This window comes from Haliaeetus leucocephalus, unplaced genomic scaffold (assembly GCF_000737465.1).
Source record: "Haliaeetus leucocephalus isolate CR32 unplaced genomic scaffold, Haliaeetus_leucocephalus-4.0 Scaffold184, whole genome shotgun sequence".
NCBI classification, from domain to species: domain Eukaryota; kingdom Metazoa; phylum Chordata; class Aves; order Accipitriformes; family Accipitridae; genus Haliaeetus; species Haliaeetus leucocephalus.
In genome coordinates, this window is record NW_010972620.1 from 4,264,697 (window position 1) to 4,280,223 (window position 15,527).

A 15,527-nucleotide genomic window follows, 5' to 3' on the forward strand; every position below is an offset into this window, starting at 1 on the left:
TGAGCAAGTGGACATTGCTTGTGGAGGCTGCAGCTGCTGGCATCACAGGAAGCCCCGGGGGGCTGCACCATGATTTGGGTGACTATATTTCTAGTGCTCACAGATACAATCTTCTTTTCCCCTGCTTAGGATGGATTTTGTGGAATACATTATCTTCCTGACATTCCTGGATAACCTTCTTCTGATTGGGTCCTTATTGAAGTCATACTGCCATGCTTTTATTGAGAAATGCCTGTCATACAGCTGAAGATTCTAGGCATGGACACAACACATATGAACGTGTGTTACTTCTCATTTCTTCTAAGATTCCGTGCCGTGGAATGTCTAGTCTTAAGTCTTCCTTCAGATCAAATGTAATTTCACAGTGTTTTTTGTGGTATGCTTTTCTTTAGATCTTAAGTGCATATAGGAACTGTACTGCTCACTGCCTTTTAACCAGTACACTGCACTTTCCTCCTCCTCCTCTTCGTTATCCTGCCACAACTAGATGTGTGGATGTGCAAGGAATGTGAGTAGGGAAGAATTGGGGTTATATGACAGAAAGAAAGCACAAGAAAGCTCAGGGTCAAGGGATGCAGTCTGTTAGACCCACAGGTATGAAGCCAGAGGGAACCGTGGTGGGAAGCATTGCACAAAACTTGGGGAAGGGTTTTCAGATTTTTGGTACGTGTGCTCTGGCATATGGCTGTGGACCACTAGTCTTACCTCATGGCCCTTTTATTTGCAGCATGTGCTGGTTATAGGTTAGGCTGATGCAGATTGTGCTTAGTGTGATACTGAGATCCTGCCTGCATATATGTGTGCTGATGACATTCAGCCAAAGGCTTTAATGTGCCTCATGCAGGCCTGAGATCATAAATGGCTTTTATTTGTAGAATTTGGATGAACAAATGGTCTTTTCTTAGCCCAGCCCAGCCTCATTTGCTTTCTATTTTAGGACATAATGATAATTGCTAGCTTTTCATGTATATACCCAACTGTTTTGCCAGAGTTAAAATCAGGTTTAGTTAAAAGCCATCTCAGCCTAATAAGACAGTACTGGGCTATTAGTTTACTTTGATTGTAGACATTCAACATATCTGTGATAGTAGCAGAATGGAAATAATGATGTTAATTTACTCTTGCAAAATACCTCAAGGAACCCAGAAAGAGTAAGTAAATGTCGTTGTTGCTATAGAATAATAAAAGCATGTTGTCACACATGAGCACAAGAGTAAGTGCGGCAATACCACCTTTGGCTTAGAAAGAAGCAATTAAACAGGTAGAGATACTTCATGGATCCCTACTTCCTCCACATAACTAGTTTTGGCACCAACAGAGATGAAGATACTGGACTAGGTAGACTTTTTGTGTAAGACAATTTTTCTATTCTGACTGCTTCAGAAATTCAGTTAGAAGCAAAATTAAGTGCTTTAAAAATCTCTTTCTTGGTTCCATATCTGAGAAATTTCAGCTTCATGGAAGCTTCTTGGATAAAGCTGAAAAAAGGATAGAAAATACAGCAGCTTTTTTTAGGATTAATGCAGTAGGGAATAAATCACAGTTTGGCAGGACCCCAGGTCAGGAATGTGGAAGCTGGCACACTACGGAGAAGCAGTAGTGCTAGGAAGCTGAGAAATGGGTGCTGTTTAAAACTGCAGTTCAGCACCCACTGAGACTGGAGGAAAGATCCCATTTGTTGTCACAATCGAAAGGCAAATTGCATGGTTTCAGATTTAGCATAAGAAAACTGATAAGAGAACAGGCTGAAAGGGACCTCAAGAGATGATCTATCCTCCCAAAACCAAAGGCAAGATCAGCATACCAAAGCCATCCTCACAGATGTTTGCTTGTCCCCTCCTCAGCCCCGTGCTGGAAATTCCAGAGCCTCCCTTGGTGACCTGTTCCAGCCTTTGCTGTCATTACAGAGTGGCATGGAGCCCTGAGCTGGCACAGAAGAGCTGAGAGATCCGTTACATGGTGTCAGTCTTTGTCATTTCGTGATTTCAATTTGTAACATTTGTCCTCTAGAGCAAAGTCCTGGTATTAGGACATCTCAGTATTGCTTTTCAAGTCCAAGTCATGTCAGCAGTCTGTGACTTGCATTTTATCACAAGATACCACAGTGCTTAGTGCCCCCCCCCCTTTTTTTTTTTCTTTTAAGGGATTTGAGAAGAAGAACGCTGACAGAAAGAGGGATGTGCTGCAAATAGTGACCTAGATAGCAGGAATGCACAGCATGTATTTGGGGCTTTCTTGGCCCATTATCCAGGAAACAAAAGTCAGGCCCTTTAGTGTCAAAAGGAGTGACTCTCCTCTCATTATCAGTTGTGATAAAGAACTTGGACTTGCCCTTTTGCAAGGTGTGATGTTGCCTGGGCTGTAAACCCACAAGGAGATGAAGGTTTTCAGGCTGTACCTGTTCAGTCGGCTTGAGCAGTGCAGCCAGGATGATCTTTTTCCTGGTGCCTGGGCTTTAACTGCTGAGATTGCTCTGTTCCTGTTGGTCTCCCTTTGTTGCTATTTGTTGATGTTTCAGGACTGTGGAGAGGATGTTGCATTGACCAAAGGAACACCGAGTTTGGGGATAATAAAATACGGAAAATGCTTTGTTCCAGGCTGTCTCCTCTGTGGTTTCCATGTGTGCCTTGGCTGATGGGCATTCCCTTTCTGCTTCACTCGTCTTCCAGGCCTTCCCTTCCCTCAGTCCCTCTGTTCCCTGAGGCTGGGCACAGAAGCTGTAGCACAACCCTTGCAGTTCAGTGCTGTCTGCCGCATCAGTCCCTTCAGATCTTACCATGTGCTGAATTGCCCCTTACTGGGAAATCTCTTTGAGTATTTTATGTTTGAATGGAGAGGAATGGGAGCTTGGGGCTGAGCCAAAGATTTCTTATGTGACATGAGACATTGTGGCATCCTCTGGGACAGAGGGCATTCAGTGCTCCTGGCTTCAGGTTTGCATTCTGCCATCAAAGAGCCTTTCAGAATCGCAGCGAAAAGTGAGTGTCGACTACCAAGGTAGTACCAAAATCCCTGAGCGAGAGTCCTTATGCCGATTAGAGTCCATGAGAACTACAGTTTACCATACCTGCAGGTGGAAGACAATATGCCCTGCCACACAGCCTTCACTGCTGTCGTACTGCTGTCACCCGTGCCTTGGGCTCTCCCTGAAAAAAGGTCTCTCCTCCTGTTCCTGGCTGAGATGTGCCACCGCCCCTGAGCTGGGTGGACACATTGGGCTTTGCTGCCACCCAACGGGGAAGTGCAGCATCCTGATGATGCTCACTCAGGCCTCCTATATTTAGTTTCATGTAAGCAGTCAAGATCTTGCTAACAGCAAAACTAGAAATAACACTGATTACTTTAGAAGACAGCAACTTTTTGCAGTGATGATTTCTGTAGCTCGTTCCTAAAAAAAATCTGAAGTTTGTACAGAGCTTGCCCGGCAGTCTTTGAATCATAAGCAGCATGAAAAACCGAAGAGGTATTTTCCGTCTTCTACTGAGTGTGTATAGGATGCCGAAGACCGAATCTTTGTACAGGACCTGGGAAGTGTCTGAGGAAAGGAAGATGTACCTTTTTCATTGCTGTGCAATTCTCTCCTTTGGTTATCAAGCGTTGCAGTGGGTGTGTGGTTAATGAGGGTTAATGAACCAAGTAACTGACAACAAATGCATTTGTTTGTTTATTTGCAGATTGTGCTGGCTGTGGAAGAGACATAAAAAATGGACAAGCATTGCTAGCTCTGGATAAGCAGTGGCACCTTGGGTGCTTTAAGTGCAAGGCCTGCGGGAAGGTCCTAACTGGGGAATACATCAGCAAGTAAGTAACCTCTGCACCTCTTCTGCACTCTTGGCATGAGTTCTTGTTGCCAATGAAGAAGAACTTGCAGCAAAGTTCACCTTTCAAAATCGAGTTTTCACCACCTTTCCATATACACCAAAATCTTTGTTTCCAGTGAGACCTGAGTTGGGAAAGAGAAGTAAACTGAAAAGTGCAACTGAAAGGTGGTGTTTACTGATAGTAGTCTATATTTAATACCAATATGGAAGAGGATATATCTCCAGGTTCCCACAAAGGATTAGGTGAATTCCTGCATGTGTTTTCTGTGTTAGCCACATAAAGCTTTGTGTCATTTTGCCTTCCAATGTGTGATTTTGAGGAAAAAAAGTAGGAATTGACCTGGCACTGTGTTTCTTATCTCTATATAAGAAACTAATGAAGAGGGTTTTGAGTGGAAGGAAGTGTAGAGGAAGAGAATGGGGAAAAGTGGTGTAATGATAGAGGGAATGAAGATACAGTCTCTGTTTCCCCCCTTCAGGTATATAACAAAGACAAAAAATAGGGTAACAATGTATGTTTCACAAACCTGTCATTAAGGGTGTCGTGGTTTAACCCCAGCCAGCAACTAAGCACCACGCAGCCGCTCACTCACTCCCCCCCCATCCAGTGGGATGGGGGAGAAAATCAGGAAAAGAAGTAAAACTCCTGGGTTGAGATAAGAATGATTTAATAGAACAGAAAAGAAGAAACGAATAATGATAATGATAACACTAATAAAATGACAACAGTAGTAATAAAAGGATCGGAATGTACAAATGATGCGCAGGGCAATTGCTCACCACCCGCCGACCGACACCCAGCCAGTCCCCGAGAGGCAAATCCCTGCCCCCCCACTTCCCAGTTCCTAAACTAGATGGGACGTCACATGGTATGGAATACACTGTTGGCCAGTTTGGGTCAGGTGCCCTGGCTGGGCATGAGAAGCTGAAAAATCCTTGACTCTAGTCTAAACACTACTGAGCAACAACTGAAAACATCAGTGTTATCAACATTCTTCACATACTGAACTCAAAACATAGCACTGTACCAGCTACTAGGAAGACAGTTAACTACATCCCAGCTGAAACCAGGACAAAGGGTTGTATAATATCGAATAAAAAGTAGCATCTGTAATTTCTCAAAAGAAGTTCAGTGCCTGAGAAATACTCCTAAGATGACTAGTGTTTCCACTTTTACTCTGTTCCTTGTTCATACTAAAACACTATATAACCTTAAAAAAAAAAGTGACTGCTTATACTCTTGAATCAAGACTACCAAAGAATTTTTTGCTGAAGTGAACAAAAACTACCTGCCTATGATAAAGACTCTGATCTCTCATCCCCATAGACATAGTTTCACTGATTCCCTAGAATTGCACTGCCTGTAGGCGTAGAGAGTCTGTTCTAAAGAATGAGATTTACTTCAGTGGTTTGTAATGGATGCCTTTTCTTGATGGGAATTTAATGAGAATATGAATTTTTTTCTTCTACTACAAAATATTTCTCTTTAATTCTCTCCCATTTGCCTATTCCTGTGTGTAGGAGTTCCAGACTGAAGACAAGGGAAGAGTGTAAGTCATGCTGTAACCTGTTTATTAAAAGGTGGTTTGTAATTCGTGGATTTTCTTTTTCAGAGATGGTGCTCCTTATTGTGAAAAGGACTATCAAGTTCTTTTTGGAGTCAAATGTGAAGCATGTCACCAGTTCATTACTGGGAAAGTCCTAGAGGTAGGTGTTTTGTAAGCTAGAGTTTAGGAATTGGGCCATGCCCCGTTATGTCCTCATGCAACTGCAGAGAATACAAAAATTCACATAAGAAAGTTTTCTCTGCTGATTTTAGAGTGAAGTTGCTAATTTTCAGAAATACTTTCAGTGTTTTAGCTTTGCAGTCATCAGGAAAACTGTGATAGGGAATTAATTGCACTAGTTTCTATGGATCTGTGGTTTCTATGTTTCTCTTTTAATGGTGATATGCAAAGTCTATTGCACTGCTTATTCTGTGTCAGATGTGATATATTTATAGAGGTAATCTGAGTATTGGAATCACCTTTGGCAACCATAAGTTTGCCAAAACTAACACCGTGAGATTTCTCTTCTTAAATGAGGCCAGATGATCTGAATGATGCTGAGAAGGTGAGAAGGAGAAATGTGCTGGAGTGGTAAATTATATGTTCAGAAACAAGAAGGCAGAAAACATCTGAACCATCTCTTTTGTTGACTCTTAGTTGGAGTCCTCAGCGTTCTCATTGAAACTGACCAAATCTTTATAGAGATGTGTATCTTTTGTTGTCACTACTGGTCTCCATCTCCTATGTCTGTCATGAGTCCCCTTTGAGCTGAAATCCTTGAACTATGCGTGGATCCCTCTATGTCATCATTGAAATGTTTAAGGGGCAAAAATGCAGAGGACCTTCCTTGTCACACTGTCATTGAGATATGAGAAGCAAAACTGTTAACTCACTTCCTTGTAGGAAACTCTGTTCAATGGAAAGAACCTAAGCTTTGAGCCCAGGTCTGGAGCTGGGCTGTGTGGCTTGACTCCAGCTTTAGTGATTTTTAATACTCCACTTTTCCTGGGAAAAAAAGCCTTTACATAATACAGTTTGTGGAAGAAATGGGGAACCACAAAGGACTTTGGTTACAGGTGTATTTTGTGAAGAAGAAACTGGATGTACTGTATGTTTTACAGTGAATAACAGAAATAAACCTGAAAGTGTTATGGAAATAAAAGTAGCTGGAATTTGCTAGTGAATGTGTATTACAGGTTCTCTTCTTTGTGTCCCATCTGCTACAGATATAAGACTATGTCAGCAGTCATATGAGAAGTTTCAGGTTTGACATAAAGTGGTAACAGCTTGTGGTTTTAGTTCTGGAGGTTTCTCTGGCTCAGTATTCAGAATATTAACCAGGATGGTAGCCACCAAATGAGGGACTCGGAACGCATGTGGACACCTGGTGCATTTGTCACTGCATCTACTGGGAGGAAGTACAATTTTTTAATTAGCCAGGCTCTTAGTCTGCCTCCTTTGCAATGTGTATCTAGTTCCTTTAGAAACCCACATAGATAATTAGTGAGAACAGTCTGAGTTTTTCCTTGAGGAGGAAGGCTGTGTCCCTGGCTTTAATCTAGTGGTCTGCTACCATCTGCTTACCTATTCCTATCTACTGATGAGTTTTTCAGTTTAGTACTATGTATTGGTGGCACTGTAGTTGCATTCCAGTGCAGGAAGCACTGGAGGAGAGAAGTAATTGGATTTCTGAGATTGGGAAGCATAAAATAATTCTAAAATTATTTTAGATGCACATGATAGGTGCTCTAACCTACAAGCAATGCAACCTATTCAGAGGCATGGAGATGAAAATTATAAAAAAAGAAGGTTATTGGAGTCTGTGGAGAGCTGGGAAGAAATAAGGTATTCTTATTTGGAGCCTTTTGTGTAGTGGATGTGAATATAGCAAGGCTGCACTCATGTTATTCTTCCTAGCATCAGTGAGAAAGAAAACTAGCTTTTTGAGAGGATCATGATCTGTATCCTTTCAGAACTGAGTAACTTAAGACTAAGGAAAGATTAGTTCAATTAAACTAGGACTTAACTGTCCATCATAATCTAAGCTAAAGCTCATGTTATCAGAGACATTGTGTCCTGGGCAGAACCCTGATGCAGTCATTTTGGCCCCAAGGCTGCTTTCTCACTCCATAGTTCTTGCTCTTCTGATGGCTATTTATTATCAGAAGAAGAGGAACATTTTGCTGCAGCAATGAAACATGTCCATCCTCTTGCAAGGATCCACCTCTTCTTAAGAGTCAAAATCAGGTATAAAAGATAAAGATTTTTCCATTTGACCTAGCCCCTGCAGAATCAGAATATGCTGATGAATTAGAAACAGACCCTATGAATGATCTTATCAATATATGGAAATATTAAGCATGCTAAGTTCTGGGTAAGACTAGAAGTTTTGCTTGAGTATTTGTGGCTCTCATTGATAATGAGAGGCACAACCCATAATAATACAGTAGAGGGCAGCAGTAGTTCTCAATATGTAACTAAGACCAAACTCCTCTAAAGCCTGTAGAAGTTGAATTACTCATACAGTGCAACTCTTGAAGACTGACTGCTATCTGAAAGGTGTAGATTGGACAAGTCCTTAGAAACTTTCACCGAAAAAATAAGTACTGTGTAGTCAGGGAAGCCATTCAAACATTGGCTTAACTGCATTACAGTATGTATTAGCAGCCTGGATAGTATATGAATAGAGTTCTCCAGGTATCATCTGGGAATGCAGATGCAAGAGAGACATTCAAGCACTTTCTGTCATTAAGTGGTGCTTGAAAAGATTAGAAGATACAGGTGAGCAGCTAACATTCAATAATCAGAGCAATTTATCAGAACCGTGGGCTCATCCTAGAAACCTTTTACATTGTCAGAGATGCACAGTTCCAAAGGGGCAGTACTAATGCCTCTAAATTAGACTAAAGGAACTAATAAGTCAAAACTTAGGATGAGAAAGTCATGTGTCAGCATGTGTGTTCCCTTTGGGCAGAAAAAGTAGTCTAAAGGATGGGGTCAGAGCATGACATAAATTCTCTGGTAATAATGGAGGTGAGAGATTGGAAGCAGCCACAGTGCCATGGAAAATAATTCATAAAGCAGGATGCCACAGTTCAGGGAGGGCTGCAGACCTATTTGAGGCAGGACAATTAACAATCTCCTTATCTTGTACATGAAATCACCCACAGCCTTCCAGTACACCTGAAGTTTTAATTTAGATGAAGCTTGAAATTCTCACAGGAGGATTACTGTCTTCCGTTTTTGTTTTCTTTGGCAACATTTCTTTGGAAAATTTGGGTATTTTTGATGATCTGTTTCATGTGGGTCATCTCTTGTCCTGCTGCCTCTCTTGGGAAGGAAACTACATTCTTGGTGTGAAGCAGCACAATTATAGGAACTGTCTAGGTAGAGGTTATGGCATCACTGACTAGCCCAAGTTATCCTTACTGACAACCAGTGGGAGAGAAAACAAAACACTTTGTACTTTGCCTTTGTTAATAAAAATGGTAGTAGTAAATTCACTGATCAGTATCTTTCATTTTATTTGTCAGTAAAATAATTTGTTATGTCAGGAGCAGAGTGTACTATTTCATCGTCTTCATCCAAAGAAATGATTAAAAGAGATTGGAGGGAAGTATATAGTACATTGTATACAAACACTTTCTTCTAATGGATCAGAAGCGATGAGCAGCATGCCATTGTAGTGCTGCTTTATTTTCTGCTTATTGTTATTACATCTGGGACAGTCTAAAGAAAAACTGAAAAACTGAAGGGAAATGAAAGCATGAAAGTTAGCTTTGGGTTCACAGAGGCTGGTGGTATCTATTTTTCCAATAAAAGATAATTTTTTTTATTTAAAGAGAGATTCTTTGCAACATTGCAGGCTTTCAGCTCCTGCTCACTTTTGTCCCTCAGTGTGGCTTAGCACCTCTGAAAAATCAGGTTTTCAGTCTTCTGCAGTGAGCAGCCAGCAAGAGAGACAACCACTCCTGATGTGGACCTGAGTCTTCATCTCAGAAGCAGCTATGCTGTGCCCCTGGTAGGCACCCTCAGCAAAGCCTGTCAGAAAGGCCAAGTTTGAGATTCAAGCCTTGAGAGGATGGACTCCCTCCAACCATTCTGTAGAGGTGATCCCTCCCCTTTGCTCAGTTAGGAAATGCATTACTCAAAAAACAGTACTCATTTTGCTAATATCCACTTATCATGGAAGAATGCTCTTTTTTCTAGGCCATAGATCTAACAACTTTCAGTAGCCCTGAAAATATGAAAGAAAAATACCATGTGCATTTAAGTCAGTTCAAATATTTCTCATGTATTATTTGACACAGAACTTTGTGACAAATAGTCACAGATAATAGATGAGTGCATGCTAACACAATAAATGTGGTATTATGCAATATGAAATAGATACTGCAACTTTCTTGAGGATACCAAATACTTTAATACTCGAGTGTTTCAGGAAATGTTGTCAAGGCAACAGAGATCAGTGTTCTTCCTTGGGTTTCTCCAGCAGATAGGAATCTTTATTTATGAAAAATTACCCATTTTCCATTAACTCTGGTGAAAACGTTTTTATCGGGCAATAACGGCATAGTGAGAGTGAGGACTTTTACATAGACTTTCCACTAAGCTATTGTTTTCATAGCTTCAAGGCTTGCCTATTGAAAGTGCCCATCTGATCCTAATCCTGCAAGTTTCTGTGTTGACATGTGTAACTCCACAAATCTAAGTAAACTTCAGCATATATTTAGCTATTTGAAAGATGCTGGCCTAAATAATTTTTGTCTAATGTGGTTATCATACACAATATAACTATTCCTCCAAGGCTTAATTCAAAATATGTTAAATCAATGAGAAGCTTTCCATTGACTTCAGAGAATGGTGGCTCGTGCCTACATCTGTGTATTTCGTCTTTGCTTATCTCAAGTGGTTTACAAAACTTCTATTAGTATTCTTTTAGTTCTGCAGAAAGAAGACATTAGGGTAGAAACAGGTGGATATTTTCAATGAAATCATACAGAAAGCCTGAGAATAAGATTTAGGTCTTAATGATTTTCACGTTTTTTGGCTGTTACTGATATGAACAGGATTTGATCTCGTGACCTAGAGATAGAGATGTATATATCTGTTATCAAATTCCTCAACCATCTTGCTACGCTACCCATTTATGTTTATACTATTTGCTTAATATTCATTTGCAAATAAAAAGCCATTGTGTGGTTTCTCCTGACTGTGCATAGCTCAAGTTCCTGTTCTAATGGGCTGCTGCCTGCTCTGTGTTTGTTTCCTGTGCACTGTTGAAACTTGCACCCCACCTTGTAAGCAGTGGCATAACGCCATTTTAACAGATGGACCTGAAAAGAGAAATGCCAGAGCACCAGAAGGCTCCCTTGACTTCAGCCTGCAAGGTCAAGTTCTAAATGTGTTTTTGATATTGTAATTTATGCTGAGCTTCCCCTGATTTTAAAGAGGAGTAGTAATTTAAGATGTGGTATCTAATGTGAAGGAGATTCAGTACTTGTAGATACTGTTACTGTAATGTGCCAGCATTTTAAGGTGTCTCATCTGTGCTGCAACTAACTCTGAAAGATTTCAATTTTGAGACACCTTGACTTCTGAAGTTAGAAATAAATAACAATAATTAGGAGAGGGGGGGGACAGGACAGGGATGACATGACCAAACAAACAGTAAAAGCTGCTATGGTTGTGTAAAGAAACTGTATCCATATTTAAGAGGCAAAGAATGTGAGCCAGAAGAGCCTGTAAGTTTCTTCAGGTATTGTTTTCAGAGCTAGATTTAGAAACCTGTGCTGTCAGGGGTTCAGAGAAGTTTCTGCTGATTCTTTACATGTAAATGAGTCTAGACTGTTTTAAATAAATAAATAACAAATAGATGACAGAACATTGCTGGTTCCCATACTGTAAATTATTTATTCGAACAATGCCTGTTTATGTTGTTCAAGGATATGCCTTCTGCCAACACTTACCCATGCAAGCAACTTTGCTCATGTGAGTATTAGTATTCGGATGCTTCGGTTGATTGACTTTCAGGGAAGCTCAGTAGCCTACACGTTTAAGTAATTTATTTTAAGGAGATTTAGGCTCATAGCTTACATGAAAACATCACCATTCTCTGCAAAGATCCATGCAGTACAGAGTTTAGTTAGGTACTTCAGTACATTCATGCATCTGGTCCTGTGTTTTAATAACAGTACGCTTTCTAGATTGAGGAACCATGTAGAGAATCTCTTAAAACAGACAGAGATTTCTTTCAATTCCATTCAGAAATGTTAAATGAAAGGCTAACACATATTCTTCTGCTGAACAAAATACTTAGCAAGGCTCTTTTCATAGTAGTTATGCAGGAAGTATCACAAAATGTGTCATTTACTGGATTTTAATGATGGAGCCTGTACTGGTAGTACAGGTTGAGGTGATGTAAAAATTCAAACACTTTTATAAATGAAGCAATTGAGCTGAACAAAGACTGATGATATGATGGATCCAAATGGGTTTGGTTTTGGTAGTATGTTAAAGTTGTGGTAAAATAATATCCCTGAAGAATGTATTACCATTTTGTTTTCATAGCACTTGGTGTCTGCTGGTTTGGGTGTCTCACAGGCTTGGGAGAGTCTTTGCTCTTAACCATTGTCATCTTCACACACCATAAAAATGCAGGGGGAAAGGCTATGGAGCAAATGAGAAGAAGCAGTGGAGTTTAGTGCATGCTCTGTTAGTTCTGTGATTTGCTTTGTGTTTAATTTTACTGCTGTTACAATAAATGAGAAAAATGAACATGTTGTTTGAATGTCCCAGGTAAGTGATAAGAAAAAGCAGAAGCACATGATGTGATTGTTTGCCCTCTTAGTCAGATAGATATATACAGGCAGACCACAGCACCTTTTTCATTATGGAAAATACCTGTTGAGAGATCAGATAGGGCCAGTGCACAGGGCCCACTGTAAATTCATCAAATGTTCATAGAGTGTGTCTGAAGCGTAATCTCACCCAAAATGTGCAAATAGGAGAAAGGGATACATGTACCAGTGTGGGAAGTGGCTCCAGCACTCTGCCTGCATTAGTCTCAATTGGACTAGAATACAATCTCAGTGTAACTAAGTGCTTGTGACAAAACTAGACTAACACCCTGGAGGCTGTATAAATTCTTCAGAAGCCATGGAAGTAATAACTTCCAGAGAAAGAGAGCACTAATTTCATACTCAGGAGACACCTCTCCCCAAGGGAAAAATGTTCTGAGTTGTGTCAATGTCAAATAGTGACACACGAGTGATGAGAAATGGTCCTGCCCCTGCCTGGGCCGGTATTCATCCCCCTTTTCCTTTTTCAGAATGGGTTGGCCGAGTTACTGCCGGAGTTGGTTTAATGTGCAGGGAGGATTATTTGCTTGGTTTGGTGGGTGTGTGCAGGAGAGTGCGTGAGTGCGAGCAGAGGAGGAGTGAGACTCAGGGCTGGGTGCAGTTACAGGCACTTCACTGTGGGCTGGTTCAGTGAGAACACGAGCAGTCTGCACATCGCTTCTGGTAGTGCTCAAATTTGAACAGAGGTGGAGGGAGTCTGCCCGTTGGGCTGAGGAGGGAATGGACTTAGACTGAAGAATTATTATCAGAAGGTAAACCCTTTCCTGTGAAACTAGATCTGAACTGGAAGGAGTCATGGCTTGCTTTGGGGGGGGAGAGGGGAGGTGCAACTTTGTGATGTAACTGAATAGCTTTCCAGTGGTATCATAATAGGGTACTTGTACTTTTGTTCCTGTGCACCAGAAGGATTTTTTTAAAAGGCTGTGTGTAATTCTGTGGTTTAGATAAGGGGAGTACAGATAACATGTTTCTAAACTGCCAGGAAGAGAGGAGAATGGCGCAGAGCTTGGGCTGTTTCTGATTGCAACTGATTGCTGGTGTATGGAGGAACAATACAATTCTTCATCTCAAATAATTCTAGATATAGTTTTGTTGGCTCTTTTGATCACTTCTGGACATTTGTCGCATAGAAATAAGGTTAGAGTTTGTTTCCAGTTTCCCTGCCTTTTTGCTGAGAAACATGCTTTATCGGTTATGTAGAAAGCTGATTTTTTTTTTCCTCCTAATGTGGGGTTTGTTTGCATAAAAATGGGGAAATGAAAAGTTTAATAATAACTCAGGATATGGGTAAATGGTTCAGACAGATTGTCTATGTAGCTGAGTAGCAGCATAGATTTAACTTAATTTAGACTACTCTTCCCTGATGAAAAATATGCTAGTATAATTGCCTGGAACACCACACCTTGCACAGAGTCAAAAATCTAGAATAAATAGATTTCCAGAAAAAATAACGTACATTGCTTCATGTAAAAATCTTTCTAACAGGATTTTGGTGATTGCACGTGCCGCCTCCCCCCCTACCCCACCCCCTCCCCCCCAAGATTGAATTTGGCAAGAGGGATATCTGTAGTTGGGAAAGACTTGACATATAAAGATGACAAAAGAGTACCTGAAGTTGACAGAGCCCTAACAGAAGTTCAGTTGCTATGGCAGCATAATCACAAGGCATTAACTTCTCAGCAGTGGTTTGGAAACCATCCTTCGGTCAATTTGAACATCAATAGGAAGGGAAGGAATGTTAAGAGGATGTAGGGATGGTGAATAAGAAAAGCAAGTTGTAACAAGTAATTTAAAAAATAACCAATTAAAGCTTCCTTATTGCCACAAAGGGATTTGCGAAATCTTGCAGGTGCTTATAAGAATATGGCTTATCTGTATAAATTGCTTTTGTGAGTAGGTGCTGCTGATTAGGATCTATATTGCCTAGCACAGCATCTTTAGCCTGTACCTTTTTGATTTAGTTAAATATACTCTAGTGTGTTTCTTGCACTAAGTATTACTGAAAAACTTTAGCAGGCTGATCAAAATACTTTAAAATGACATTTCAGTAGAGTCATTTATATTAGTATAAAGTTTCTTGCCACCACCAGCAGCCCTTGTGATATATAGCCATTGCATGTATGCCAGTAACACACAACAGATACTTAAGTAGCTTTTTTATGTCTTAGAGGTGCATGTAACACACGCCAGTTTTTAGTAGAGGAGTACCTTACCTGCATGACTCTATCTTTCTTGTTACATAGCTGTATTAAGAACTCAGTTGCATGGTTGTCACTGCCAAACATGTCTTGTTCTCTTCTTGGAACAGTCTGCTTTAGGGAAAACTTGCATTGTGCTAGTGCTACCTGCCACAATCCCTCACAACAGCGATATAAAATTAATAGTGATCCCTGCATCAAAGTACTTACACTGAAAATAAAAGTTCCTCGGTGTCAAAGTCTCACTGTCAGTTGGGATGTAATGATAGGGGAATGTGAGAATGCACTCTGTAGCAATGTGGAATTATTTCAGCCAGTTATTTTTTGTTTCTCCCAGACCAAGATCACAATGAAAAATGGATTAAGTTGTGAAATACTTTTTTGCAGGATTGTGATCTTTCATTTTTAAGTCCTGCTTTAAGTTCTCCTATCAGTGGAAAGCTTGCCACTGACTTCTAGAAGAGCAGGATAGGACTTAGACCTGTCACCCGTAAAAAGTAATTGTTGGGAAGAATGCAGGAATAACATGTTTGAAACTTGAGAAGTGGAGAAGAACCTGTTGGGGCAAGTCTATAGCTGTCACCTGTTTGTAAGAGGCTCCATCCAGGTCTTGTGCTCAGGACTCAGTTCCCTCTCTCTTTTGTCTGCTTTGTCAGGGTGCTTTTGTGGGACGGGAGGGAAGGAAAGAAAAAGCAAAACCAAAAGATATGTCTGGAATCTTTAGGGACTTTGAAGTCCACAGAATTAACACGTGTGTTTACTGAGCAGGTGCTTTACAGATGAAGAAATATGATACACATGGGTATTTTGTGGGTGATTAAATGTTTGAAATGACCACCTGGAGCACAAAAGGGGTAGATTTTAATTCCATGCTCATGCTACATTAGAACATCATACAGGTCTAATAGTTCTTTGGATAGATATGGGATGTATGGCATTTATTACAAGCCTTTTTCTTTGTAAGAGGTAAAAATAGCACACAGCAAGAGATGCACCTTTTCATCACCAGCAACAGAGATACTCTGGCATTTCAACTGTCTGTGAAACTAGCTTGGGATGTTTTGTGGTTTGCAGAGGTCTCTGAAATGAGCATCATAAATC

At 40.5% G+C, this 15,527-nt stretch overlaps 1 protein-coding gene across 1 annotated transcript in view; it reads left to right on the forward strand.

Moving 5' to 3' along the window:
- Window positions 1-15,527, forward strand: part of ABLIM1 (actin binding LIM protein 1) — a 94,710-nt gene that overhangs the window by 13,815 nt on the left and 65,368 nt on the right. Inside the window, 2 exon segments of the mRNA XM_010564719.1 lie at window positions 3,675-3,801; window positions 5,435-5,528. Coding sequence (XP_010563021.1) covers window positions 3,675-3,801; window positions 5,435-5,528 — 221 coding nt within the window.